General features: G+C 49.9%; 2 protein-coding genes across 2 annotated transcripts; one reads left to right on the forward strand and one right to left on the reverse strand.

Annotated features, from left to right (window-relative positions):
- Positions 1–2,378: 2,378 nt before the first annotated feature.
- Positions 2,379–5,779, reverse strand: TMEM88B (transmembrane protein 88B). The gene is made up of 2 exons (XM_042032086.1): positions 4,723–5,779; positions 2,379–2,938 (listed from the first exon to the last, which is right to left on the reverse strand). Exons 1-2 carry the CDS (start codon positions 4,990–4,992, stop codon positions 2,672–2,674), a joined length of 537 nt encoding a protein of 178 aa, XP_041888020.1. The 5' UTR covers positions 4,993–5,779; the 3' UTR covers positions 2,379–2,671.
- A 2,512-nt stretch (positions 5,780–8,291) lies between these two features.
- Positions 8,292–12,046, forward strand: MRPL20 (mitochondrial ribosomal protein L20). The gene is made up of 4 exons (XM_042032087.1): positions 8,292–8,457; positions 9,500–9,610; positions 10,548–10,625; positions 11,456–12,046. The coding sequence occupies exons 1-4, from the start codon at positions 8,371–8,373 to the stop codon at positions 11,630–11,632; spliced, it is 453 nt and encodes a 150-aa protein (XP_041888021.1). The 5' UTR covers positions 8,292–8,370; the 3' UTR covers positions 11,633–12,046.
- Positions 12,047–12,516: the final 470 nt, after the last annotated feature.

The raw sequence follows: 12,516 nt of genomic DNA on the forward strand, positions 1-12,516 counted from the left end.
CACTGCCCTGGCACCGCTCTGTCACAGGGGATGGTGGCAGTCCCCAGCCATCCCGCTGCCACGCGCAGGCACTGGGATCATTCCCAGCAGCAGCTCGGCGCTGTGGGAGCCGTGTCCCTGTCCAGCTGCAGGAGGTGGCTGGGGTCAGCTCAGGGAAAGCAGTGGCAGCTGCTTTGGGAGGTGACTGCTGGCACTGACAGAAGATCCCTGCCTTGTGCCAGGACACACGGATCCCCCGGAGTTTCCTTTTGGGAAACAACGCTGTGTTTTCCATCATGGGATCACTCCCGCACATACTCCCTCCCACTTGGCATTTTTCAGCCCTCAGCAGCTAAATAGGATCAGATCTGGCCAAAAATCCGGGGAGAAACGCTGTTAACCACCAATGGCCCTGCTCAGGCAGAAGGATCCATCCCAGAATCCATGCCCAGGTGCGTGGTTGGGAGGGATCCTGCAGGATGGACGCCCCAGATGTCCCAGGCTCAGCCCCACAGCCCCATCTCGAGGCCTGGGCACAGCGGGAGCAGCTGCTCCTCCGGGCACAGGAGCAGCTCCATCAGGAGTTTGTGAACAATACATGGAATTCGGGGAAATTCCAGCCCGGAGGGTGACAGCTAAAGGGGGACCGAGCCCACCGTGAGTGCCCCAGCCCTGTTCCAGGGGAGGACTCCCAGGGCACTTTGTGACCCATCCTGCAGCCCCTTAGGAGGATCAGCTGAGAGAAGGGGCCCTTGCAGGCACTCCCAGATTATTCTTTCTTTAATCACTTCCATCCATTCTAACCCAGTTCTCCAGCAGAGCTGGAAACAATCACCAGTGACCAGTTAGAGAGGGGAGGGAGGGCAGGGGAAGCTTCCCTGAAGACAGTCAAGTTTCAGTGAAGCAACAGAAATGGAGAGAGCACAAGGAACTGTCCAGAACACGTCACTGGGGGTATATTACCATATTATATTACCATGCAGATCCTGCCAATTTAACTGGAGAGTTATCCACAGAAAATGAAGCACTTGGAATATTAAACTGCCCGGGAGGAGATGGGGAGCAGCACATCCTCTCATGGTATGTGCAGCAGGTTCCAGCTTCCTCTCCACTGGCCTCCCTCAGAGGAGGAATGCAGCATCCTTCCAATAAATTCTGTGTTGTCCTTGGCTCTAGAAGACGATCTTCCCCATCTCAGCTCAGCCTGACAGATGGTTTGTGTTTGCACCACCCCCAGCTGAGCGTTCCAAGAACTGAAGGCATCTGATAACCACCGAGGCATCTTCCTGTGGCTTCACCTGGACCGTGCAGTGATGGCAGGGAAGCACAAATAATAAACACGTCCCTGGCCAAAGGAAATGTATTTTGGTGTCTTCTGAGGTGCCTCAGAACCAGGTCAGTGCCGTGGCTCTGAGCATGGAGATGTTGCAGGGAAATTAAATCCATACATAGTTAAACTTTTAAAAAAAAACCCAGTTAAAATACACTTCTTTCTGTCCTCCCTGCTGTGCCCTGGGCTCTGGGCTGGTTTGGGAGCTGCCAGAACAAAGCCCTGCCTGTGGGAATGAGGAGGAGGCAGAGGCAGGGATCCCCCACATCTGTGGGCACAGTCCCTGCCTGGCACATGGGCCCTGCAGGCTGGCACAGCTGCCTCGGATCTGAGCCAAGGCTCAGGATATGGCTCTGTGCTCTCTACAGGAAATTTAGGATCAAGCCAGCTTCACCTCAGAGCTGCAGCCCTCCTGGGAATGCCTTGTTGGGGCTCTGCCCGTGCCAGGACACCCTGAGGTGCTGCCTGAGCTGTCTGTTCTGCTGCTGACATTTCAGGTAAATTCATTTCCCCTTTGTTATTAAAATTCTCTGTAAAGTGAACTACCAAATTAAATACATTTTTGCTTTATTGGGGAGGCTGTAGCAAATAACTCTGGGTTTCTTTGCAGGGACAGCAGCAGGGCTGGTTCATTACAATACTGGCAGCCCAGGCTGGCTGAAGAATGCTTTCCTTGTAAAAGCAGCTGGATTAGACAACAGGTGAGCAAAAGGAACAGCAGCTCCTATCAAATATCTGTACCCAGCGAGCAGACACTGCCCTCAGGCAAAACCTTGTTATCCTGAGAGATCTCCCTTGCCTGGAACAGAATTTTCTTGTTTTTCTTCAGTCTTGTCAGAAAATGTCAACGCTTTTTCCTCCTTTTTTTTTTCCCCAGTTCACTTTCCCCTGTAGCCACCCCTGGTTATTCCTCTGGGCGGTATCAGGGCCGGGCAGGGCAAGTAGCTGGAAAAACCAATCCTCAGGAAGAAAACAAAAGTTACATTTTACCTTACAGTGCTACAGAGCGTGGAACAAGGGGTGGTGCTGCTGCAGCCAGGGCTTTGCGACAGAACAAACTCCTCCAGGGGGGATTTGGCAGGAACTTTATTTCTACAGAAAACTGGGAATGGTTCCTAATGAAAACTGGGGACAGAGGGCGACAGCATCCAGCGACGAGCAGCACACAGACAGGAACAACACCAACAAACACCACCAGAGAGCATTGGGAAGGACGAAGCTGCCACACCCTCCCCACACCTGTCCCACGCTGTGCTTTCACTCTGCGGCAGTTTTTGGGATAAATCAGAGGCTGACCTGGCTGAGCAGCAGTGGCAGAGCTGCGGCAGGGCTGAGGATGAGGGACAGGGAGGTGCTGCAGGGTCACACCCAGGCCTTGAGCTGGGTGTTGCAGCCCCTGGCACAGCACGGAGCCCCCTCCCCAGGGTGGCACCAGCGGCCCCCCTTGTAGACAGCCAGGCTGTAGGGCTGGAAGCACATGAGCAGCCGCAGGCGCCGTGCCAGGCTGCAGTAGATGGCCATGGCCACCACCAGCAGCGGGGACATGATGACAAAGCCCAGGATGATGAGGGCAGAGGAGCTGTTGTCGTCCAAGATGCTCTTGCAGTAGCGGGCAGAGGAGTGCAGCACCTGTGGGGAGAGCGAGGCAGAGCCAGGGTCATTAAATTGGAAAAGAGCTCCGAGAGTCCCACATTAACCTGCACCATGTCACTGGCCTGGTGGTGACAGCAGTGGCCAAAATACCCTTGTGTTTCCAGTGCTTTCATGGAAAAAGACACCTCTTCCCTCTCCCAGAGGTGAGCTCAGCAACCTTCAGGTAGACTCTGTGGCTGATATCACATCTCGATCCAGCTTTCAATTATCCCAGGAGCCCTGTGAGACAAGAGCACTGCACACTGCTCCTGGAGCAGGAAACACTCATCTTTATTAAATCATCCAATAGCATTGGATAGGCACAAACCAAATCTGAAGGCCTCCTGGTGCTACACTGGGAATTAAAAAATGAAAATGTTGCTAACAAAATAAATAAAACCACAGAAATCTGTTCGATTCTGCAGACGGAGGTTGGTCATTCCATGGCTGGAGACCCTCCAGACCCCTTTGTGTTCTGTTCTCTGTGTGCACTCATTTCTGCCTGAAAAACCTGCCAGGAGAGACCACTTGCAAAGAAAACCTCGCTGGGCCTGGCTGAGTGGTGTTTAAAGCCTTCCTTTGGTGCTGGCAGCAGCAGAGCTGAGCTGAGCACTCAGTTGTTCTGCACTAACAAATGCTGCAGGCAGCCCCCATGTCCCCAGACTTCATTCTTTTTCCTTATTCTTTCAGCAGTAAAAGAAACACAACCCATCATCCTAAAAACCAACAATAAATCCGTCTAATGGACCTGCAGTGCAGAAATCAGCCTCTGGCTGCTGGGGAGGCACTGAAAAGCCATGGCCCAAAAGCAGGGACTGCTCTGGTGAAGCCACAATCCCTTGCTATGATTGCATTAAAGGAAATTCTGTGTTAAAAGACTCCTCACAGCTTCCAGCAACACAGGGGCTTTCACTTCTGGTCCACTTGGCTGCACTCAAAACCATTTTGCATCTCCTCAAAGCCTCTGACTGTGCATGCAAAGGAGAACTTGAGGTTTCCCAAGGTGAGGGAAGCTGGAAGGGGCAGTTCTGGGAGGCTTTTTCTCATTTTCAGTCCAGTTTGCAGTGCCTGTTTATGAATTATGAAACAGGCACATTGAGCTGCTCCAACAGCCCGTGCCTGCAAGGAAAACAGGGAACTGCTTTTTCACAGCCACAATTAGTCAAGCGATCCCAAAAATGTTTAAAGGAATCTACCAAGAAGAGATTGGTAAGCAAGGAAATAATGCAGTGCAGAGGACACAAACAGAGCCTGGATGGACAAAGGAGGCTCATTTTGGTGTGAGGAATGCACAGAATGTTTGGGAACAGGAATGTTAGATTGGCATGAGAAGGGGATTATATATCCTGTCAGACTTTACTAATTCTATCATTAGGCAGATCCTAATGGATATTAAACTTACTTAAACAGAAAGCAGCAAACCCTCACAGAGCCCAGGCAGGACTGTGAGCTCTGGAGTTCAGGTTGGCAGCTCTCAGTGTCAGAAAGCCCAGGGAAGAGAGAAATATTGTGAAATGCAAATGCAAACAGCAGCTCCATCACGGCATGGAGTGTGTTCACCTCACCTGGCACCTCTGCTTGGCACCTCCATGGGGACACAACTTTATTGCCCAATTCCCCACAACACCTGTCCTTGTCAGCCCAGACCATTCACACAGGGAAAAATCTGTTTCCTTAGGGAAACAAAGCCAAAGCTTGGGGAGTCCTGCCTGGCCTTTGGGGTCACTGCTCAAAGGAACCCGCAGGTGTGGCCCTGCAGCCACAGGGAGCGAGGCACTTACCTGGGAGTGGCACTGGAAGCCAAAGTAAACCACCACAATGGTAGGAAGCAGCACAATGGTGAAAATAACAAACATCAGGAGCAAATTAAGGAGAAAGACCAGGGAGTTCATGGTTCCTATCACCAGGCTCCACGCCAGGCAGCACCAGGGGCTGCGCGGCTCCCTGGGAAGGAGCTGGTCATCCATGTCATACGGGGGGAGCCCAGGGATCATCCGAGACCTTTCCGAGAGGATTTCTGCTCCAAAGTCCTCAGGATCCTGGCCAGACATTCTTCAAGGAGATGCACGCTCTTATCCAAAAGGGTTTCCTTGCTTTTGGTCTAACAGAGCTGGGAAGGAATTTGCAAAGGCTTCTTCTGCCTCTTCCACACGTGGCCAGGAGCCCTTAACCGGAGATCATCGTGGAGCAGGGAAGGAAAGGTCCCTTTGGGCCCGCTGCTTCCCCAGGACCTGCTCAGCACAGTTTGCTTCCTTCAGATGCTTTTCCAGCAGCGTCCCAGCCTCAGTCCCAAAGCAGATCAGGCTGCTGGAAGTTTGGCAGTAGCTTTTATTTTGGTTTAGAATCCAGAGTCCTACTGAACTGGTTGTTGTTTTTCCTAGGATTACGATCCCAAGAGGTCCCAAAGGGTTGCTGTGGCAGCTGGGATGGGCTGCTCAGGGACTTTAGTATCCCACTCCACCTTTGAGCTCAGCTGGGCGTTCAGGATATCAGGCTTAGGCACTCACAGGCAGTTCCTTGTCTTCACCTTTCCATGCTCTTCACCTTGTACCCAAGCAAATATTCCTGCTCAAGGCTCATCCAAACGAGGTGAGCAGTGAGGATAAAGAGCAGGAGCTGCTTCCCCTCTCTCTGGAGTCCTCGCCCTCACCGTGCAGCAGAGATGGGAGCAGTGTGTGGTGGTGTCACTGCTCTCAGCTGCAGTCACAGCCACTCAGACCCAGCAGTGTCGTCCCTTCTGAGGCAGCTCAGCTTTCAAACACTGCTCTGCTTACAGAACAGCCTCAGAGCTGCTCTCTGTGCTGGCCAATCCTTCACATCTGTCTCCCCACGGATGGGATTTAACACACAGCACCCAAGAGCCACGCTCGAGCCATCCATCCCCAGGTCAAGATGGTCCCTCTCCAACTTTAATTATTCTGAGTCAGTTTCTAAAATTCCTCTCTGGATTTAAACAAACAAACCAAAAACAACCTTAGAGAAATTAATAATAATCACTGTATTCCTCAGAAATCATCTGTGCTCTGCAGTCATCTGTTCCTGTTTGCAGAATGTATTGAAATTGTTGTAGTGAAGGCACAGCAATTACCAATGATTTCATCTGCCTCATATGATCAATATTATTTAAGAATTTCAGTGACGTCTCCATGCCTGTGTAGCCTCTAAGATACAGTCACAGTAATAAGAGAGAGATATTAAAAAATACAGAGAGAAACAACCTTTAAAACAGACAGCAGAGTGTGACAAGTCCATTTTCATCATCTTCCTTCCCTGCACTCTTGGGCTGGATGGCTCCCAGGGGAGTTTGCAGGGCAGCAGCCTCCACTCAAGCTGCAAAATGTGAAATCTCTTCTCAGATCTGTCCAGACATCCCGAGGGAAATAACTACTGGATCCATCCTGTTTTCAGGCCAGAGACAGTGTTAATAATAAAGTCTGAATCTGTGCAGGAAACCATAAACGTGACAAGTGGCAGGGAGCTCAGTGTTTACTCTGCCTGTCTAAATTCTGTTTAGATTTAAAGACATAATATTTTTCAAGCTTGATTTATGGGGAAAAAAAGGATGAGTCACACAAACAGAAAGAACCCAACCCAAAACTACAGGAAGAGAAATCAATTTTAGGCTTAAACCATGGAAAGATGAACTCGGTGCTGGGCAACTAAAAATCCTACAGCTGGTTTTACCATCTGCTGGTGATGGCACAGGGGTGTGGTGAAACACAACTTAAGTATTCCAAAAAGTGATTCAATGAAGCTTTGCTAAATCCAGTGAGACTTTCCAAAGTTCTTTTGCTATAGTGAAAATGTATTTTAACCTGTGGGAGGGCTGAAAATTGCCTTCTGTAAATTTATTTTCCACACATTCTACTGATTCTTGTAATAACCAAATGAACTTTGTGTCAGACGAACCTCAGGGATACAAAGAAAGATTCTCTAATTCTTTGAAATTTCCACATTCTTAACAAGTTCTTGCCCAGAAGTGGGAAAGATCTTGATGATGGAGCAATTTATAACAGGAGCATCATTGCTTTGAGATGCTGGAACCGGTGATGATTAAAGGGCAGCAGACAAACCCATCAGTTCTCTGACGCAAGGACTGCTGCTCCCAAGGAATAATTTTCTGGCAGCACCATCTTGTGGTTTGCTGCAGTTCATAAATTTCCATTTTATGTCTCACATTCTCTAACCCTAACCCTTACAGGATGCTGCAAGGCTTGTTACCCACTATGGAATCCTTCCAACACCCCCATTTTTCTCACATTGGTGGTTTGAGCACTGCTGGGGATACACGGCCCAAAGTCTGCTCCAAATCCCTCACTGAGCTGTGGGAATGGACACTCCAAGCAGCCCAGCTCCATTTTACAGGGAATTTTGGCTGCAGCTCCGTGGTACAACCCCACCACACCGTGTGTGGCTGCTCCCAGCTGAGCTGTAGGTTTGGGCTGCTTTGGGTCACACCTCATGCAGGTGATGATGGTCACTTGAGAGGGCTGGGATTGGGTAAAGGTTCTTTACCCAGAGGGTGAAGGTCTCTGGTGACCACTGACCTGAGGGAACGGCTGGAGCTGTGTCAGGGGAGGTTTAGGTTGGATTTTGGGAAAGGTTCTTCCCCCAGAGGCTGCTGGGCACTGCCCAGGCTCCCCAGGGAATGGTCCCGGCCCCGAGGCTGCCAGAGCTCCAGGAGCGTTTGGACAGCGCTGCCAGGGATGCCCAGGCTGGGACTGTTGGGGTGTCTGTGCAGGGCCAGGGGCTGCACTGGATGATCCTTGTGGGTCCTTTCCAACTCAGGATATTCCATGATTCCATGGCTGTCCTCAGGCTGGGGAAGAGGATGCCCAGCACGGAGAAAAGCCACCGTGCTGCGGGAGAGGAGCCGGGGGAGGCGGAAAGGCTGGGGAAGAACCGAGAAAGGACAGGAGGAAGGGCCGGGAAAAGGGTTGGGGATAGGGGAAGAACTGGAGGAAGGGCTGGAGGCAGGTCCGGAAAGAATCAGGAAAAGGACCGGGGGATAAGCCGGGAAGCATCAGAGGAAGAACCGGGGGAAGGGCTGGAGGAAGGGCTGGAGGAAGGACCGGGAAGGCTCGGAGCAGGATCAGAAGAGGATTCGGGGGCAGGGCCGGGAAGGCTCGGGGGCAGGATCAGAGGAAGGCTCGGGGCAGGATCAGAGGAAGATTCGGGGGAAGGCTCGGGGGCAGGATCAGAGGAAGATTCGGGGGAAGGCTCGGGGGCAGGGCCGGGAAGGCTCGGGGCAGGATCAGAGGAAGATTCGGGGGAAGGCTCGGGGGCAGGGCCGGGAAGATTCGGGACAGGATCAGAGGAAGGCTCGGGGGAAGGGCCGGGAAGGCTCGGGGGCAGGATCAGAGGAAGGCTCGGGGGCAGGATCACAGGAAGGCTCGGGCCCCGCCCCGGAAGGCTCGGCTGCCGCAGCCATGGTGGTGCTGAGCGCGGCGCGCTGGGTGCGCAGCCGGCTCTCGGACCGCTTCTGGAGGGTGCAGGAGGTGCTCAAGTACGCGCGGGTGAGTGCGAGGTCCCCGGGCCACCCCCGGCCCCAGCTCAGCCCCATCCCCGCATCCCCTTGTCCGCAGCCCGGCCCCGGCACTGCTTGTGCCCCTTGCAGGGTCCCGGAGCTGCGGCTGCCCCATCCCTGGAGTGTCCCGGGTTGGACGGGGCTTGGAGCAGCCGGGGACGGTGGAAGTGTCCCTGCCCGTGGCAGGGGGTGGCACTGGGGGGCCTTGAAGGTCCCTTTCCACCCAGACCGTTCCGCGATTCTCTGGTTGCCTCGTGCTATGAATTGATTGTATTTAATTAAGTACAGCGTGCTGGAGGCTGTGTTGATTGTGTTTTCTTCTTGAGTGTTTTTTGTTTGTTTGTTTTACTGGGAAAAAAAATTAACCTTGTTCTCAAGTGCATTTTGAAAGGCGATTTCAGCTGAAGTTCAAGCTACTGTACCGAGGCTAGGGAAGAATATTTCTCAAGGATGTCCTAGGCAGTACATCTTGCTGTACTATTGAGATAGCAAATGTTGCAGGAAGTGAGAATATTTTGGTTTTGTAGCACCTAAGCTGCCCACAGTACCAGTTATTTCTGATGCAGCACTGGCTGCTTTTTTCCTGTGTCACATCAGATGGATGTCAGTAAACAAATTTCATTATTTTTTTCTGTTTGGGCAGCTCTTTGAGAAATCAGAGGCTCCTGCCCCAACCCTGCTCATATAGATGCAGCTGAGGGGAGCTCAGGAATGAGAATAAATATGTGAGCTCAGGGTTGGGTGAAAGCACTGACCATGATTTTGTGGCTGCCTTTCCCACAGAACCACAGCCCAAAGTGAGGCCTGGACTGAGATCTTTCCCACTCCTCAGCTTCAGGTTTTCCATGATACGAACCAAGGAAAGAATATTTTTATTATGTGCCAACTGAAGGCTTGGGGGTGCTTGTGAAGGGTTTGGTGATCCTTGTCGTGGAGAGCTGTGAAATGCAGATGAGCTTCATTAGTGTTACTGAAAGGTTGGACGGCTTTAAATATAATTAAATAAGACCATCCTGGGGTTTTTTTTCCAGCATTTTCGTGGCAGGAAGAACCGCTGCTACAGGCTGGCAGTGAGGAGCGTCCGCAGGGCTTTCGTGAGGTCCACCAAGGCCAGGAGGGAGAAGAAGAGATCCCTCAGAGCGGTAAGGAGCAAAATGTTGGGTGGAAACATCAAAATGGGAGCCAGGCAGAAGGGAAATAGCTGCTGCTTTTGCTGGGGGGTTTCCTGACACTGAACCGTGCCGTAAATCAAGTCCCTCCTGATGGGAGAGAATTTGCTGAAAGTCCTTGCAAGGAGTTTCAAAGATAAACCCAGACTTTTCCTTGAGTTTCAATGCTTCCAGATAGTTATGTATTAAGTCTTATCAGAGGAACTGAGCCACCAGCGTGACCCAGGTACAGCATAGAGCACAGAAAGGCAGGAGTGAGCCTAATTATCAAGATTTACACAGCTTTTAAAGGTATTTTAACCAATAGTTACTAAAAACGTACATTATTTTCACTTTCCTACCAATTATTCAGTAACACGACTAGGAACTGCAGAATTCTTTATCCAGTCATTCCAAACTACTTTTACTGCAGAATATGGAGTAGTAGGAGAAGGAGAAGAAGGTTTAGAGAACAACAACAATCCTCCATTTTGATATTTTTTACTCTTCTCTATTTACTACAAAGAGAAGCCCAAAACCTGTAAATTTTTCACCCTGTGACAATCTTACATCGTAGTCTATCACCTAATTCACACCACTGTATTTTCTAGTTCTTGTCTGACTGTTGGTAATTTTTTCCAAGGTTTGAAGCTAAAATAGTGTTGTTCAGGGGGGTAAGAACCCTTAAAAACAGGCAGAGAAATAGTCTCGGCACTCTGGGTTCCTACATTTTCCCTCAAAGCCAGTGGGTGAAAAGTAGGAGTTTAAGGAAGCGTTTTCCTGTGTCGTGTTCCTGTGGGTCCCTTCCAGCTCAGGATATTCCATGATCCTATGAAAATGTTATATTTAGTAAGTGTGAGCAGACCAGCATGGCAAAAGGTTCACTTTTAAAGCATTTTTTCATGCAATATACTGATTTTTACGCCTTCAGCTCTGGATTACAAGGATTGGAGCAGCTTCCCTCGAACATGGTTTGAAGTACCCAGCCTTCATAAGCAACCTGGTCAAGGTAAGGATGTGGCTTGGAGGATAATTACTCACTCATTAGAGTGATGAAAGGCCTGCTGCTTGTGAAAGCAGTTTCATCCACTTCAGGACCTAAGTTCTGCCCTAAACTTGTTTCTCTTCCCTGTATGGATTATCCCCTGTTATCCTGGTGAACATGGTGGCTCTGTCCCTTGTTCTGTCCCCAAAACTTTAATTCAGTATCTTAAGAATGAGACTTTTAAAATGCTTTTTTTTGTGGGCATTCAGTGACAGCTGCTTTTTCTTTTACTGTGAGAAATTTAAAAGTACAAAGCTTGGATTAGCAAAAAAACCCCCAAAACCTAAGAAATCACTATTCTTTTCACTACTTGATGATTTATTGAGCATGGAGAGTGCAGAGACTTAGTGCCATTGTCCCTGGTTTTAAAACATGCTGGGAATTTGTTTCAATTTGTTGATTCTGTTTTCATTTGTTTGAGCTGAAACAAATGCCATGGATTAACCTGGAACACGTGGCCTTGAGCAAAATAAAGAGATTCTTCTTTGGTTCTTGGTTTCTACCAGAAAAACTTAGAGAAAGCCAGTAAATAATTTTTATACAATGCATTAATGAGACATCCATGGCCAGGGAGTGCCTGACAGTCTTTAACAGCTCCAAATTGTAGAGGGTAGAAAAAAGTTAATCTGCTTTAAGACCTCAGGTCTTAAGCCTTAAGAGTCTTTAATGATACTTAATGAAGAGTGTTTATATAAACAGTAAAGAGCGTTCATTATATTTAATAAAGAGTGATTAAGCATTGCAGTGTTGTTCCTAAAAATTGCAACAACACCAACAATTTTTCTTGCCTTTAGTCCCAGGTGGAGCTGAACAGGAAAGTTCTGGCTGACTTGGCTATTTATGAGCCAAAGACATTCAAGTCCCTGGCTGCTTTAGCCCAGAGGAGGAGACAGGAAGGGTTCCTGGCTGCCCTGGGAGATGGAAAAGAACCAGAGGGGATATTTTCACGTATTGTGCACCACCACCATTGATATCAGAGTCTGTATATACGTGTTGTTGGAAGCAGGGATTTGATTGTGAAGCAAACCTGCTGTGGGACTGCTGCTAAAATGGAAAACGTGGAACAAATCCTCCAAGGATGGTGTGGGTGTGAAACTTCTCCTTGGTGGCTTTTTCCCTGTGTTGTTGTCACTGAAAGCTGTTAAATTAAAAGCACACTTCAAGGTTAGCGGTCAGGACATAGAGTGACTTAATAAAGATATTTTTTTGGTAACTGCTACTAGAAAAAAAACACAATATGCGTGGTGAATTCTGGCACCGAATGGGGAAAATGCAGCTGGGTTGGGGGGGGAGATGTTGACCCTCACACGTGGACCTTGGTTGTTAAGGACACACATAGTTTCTATTTTTAAGCACTTAATAAAGACATTTTTATTGATAACTGCTATGGGGAAACAATTTGTGTTAATTTTGGCACTCCATACAGCCAGGGGATGGAGGGAAGGCAGGATATCAACCTTCACACACAGCCCCCGTGTTAGGGACACACATAAGAACTTAATAAAGATATTTTTCTTGGTAACTGCTATGGGGAAACAATTTGCGTGGTGAAATTCTGGCGCTGCACGGGGAAAACTCAACCGGGGTGGGGGGTGGCATGTCGGCCCTCACACATTAACCTCGGTGGGCGCCAAGTTAAGGACACACAGAGTGGTTTTTTACGGACTTAACAAAGCCCTTTAACTTGCCAAGTGCTGTGCTCGGGCCCCCTCACGCCTCGTCCCGGGGCGGCCCCGGCGCTGAGGGCGCTGAGGGCGCGGCGGCCCCGGCCTGTCCGGATTCCCGGCTGCTGCGTCACCGCGCCGCGCGCGGGCCGGGCGGCGTCGTGCGTCACGGCCCCTCAGCCAATCAGCGG

This window comes from Corvus kubaryi, unplaced genomic scaffold (assembly GCF_017639235.1).
Source record: "Corvus kubaryi isolate FWS band 111438036 unplaced genomic scaffold, C.kubaryi_AGA036_p1.0 37352, whole genome shotgun sequence".
In the NCBI taxonomy this organism is placed as follows: domain Eukaryota; kingdom Metazoa; phylum Chordata; class Aves; order Passeriformes; family Corvidae; genus Corvus; species Corvus kubaryi.

Bases quoted from the DNA above. Each gene is read 5' to 3' on its own strand.
- TMEM88B (XM_042032086.1), bottom strand. From the start codon at position 4,992: ATGTCTGGCCAGGATCCTGAGGACTTTGGAGCAGAAATCCTCTCGGAA. The intron at 2,939-4,722 runs GTAAGTGCCTCG...CTCTCCCCACAG, and splicing joins GCTTCCAGTGCCACTCCCAG to GTGCTGCACTCCTCTGCCCG.
- MRPL20 (XM_042032087.1), top strand. From the start codon at position 8,371: ATGGTGGTGCTGAGCGCGGCGCGCTGGGTGCGCAGCCGGCTCTCGGAC. The intron at 8,458-9,499 runs GTGAGTGCGAGG...TTTTTTTTCCAG, and splicing joins AGGTGCTCAAGTACGCGCGG to CATTTTCGTGGCAGGAAGAA. The intron at 10,626-11,455 runs GTAAGGATGTGG...TCTTGCCTTTAG, and splicing joins TCATAAGCAACCTGGTCAAG to TCCCAGGTGGAGCTGAACAG.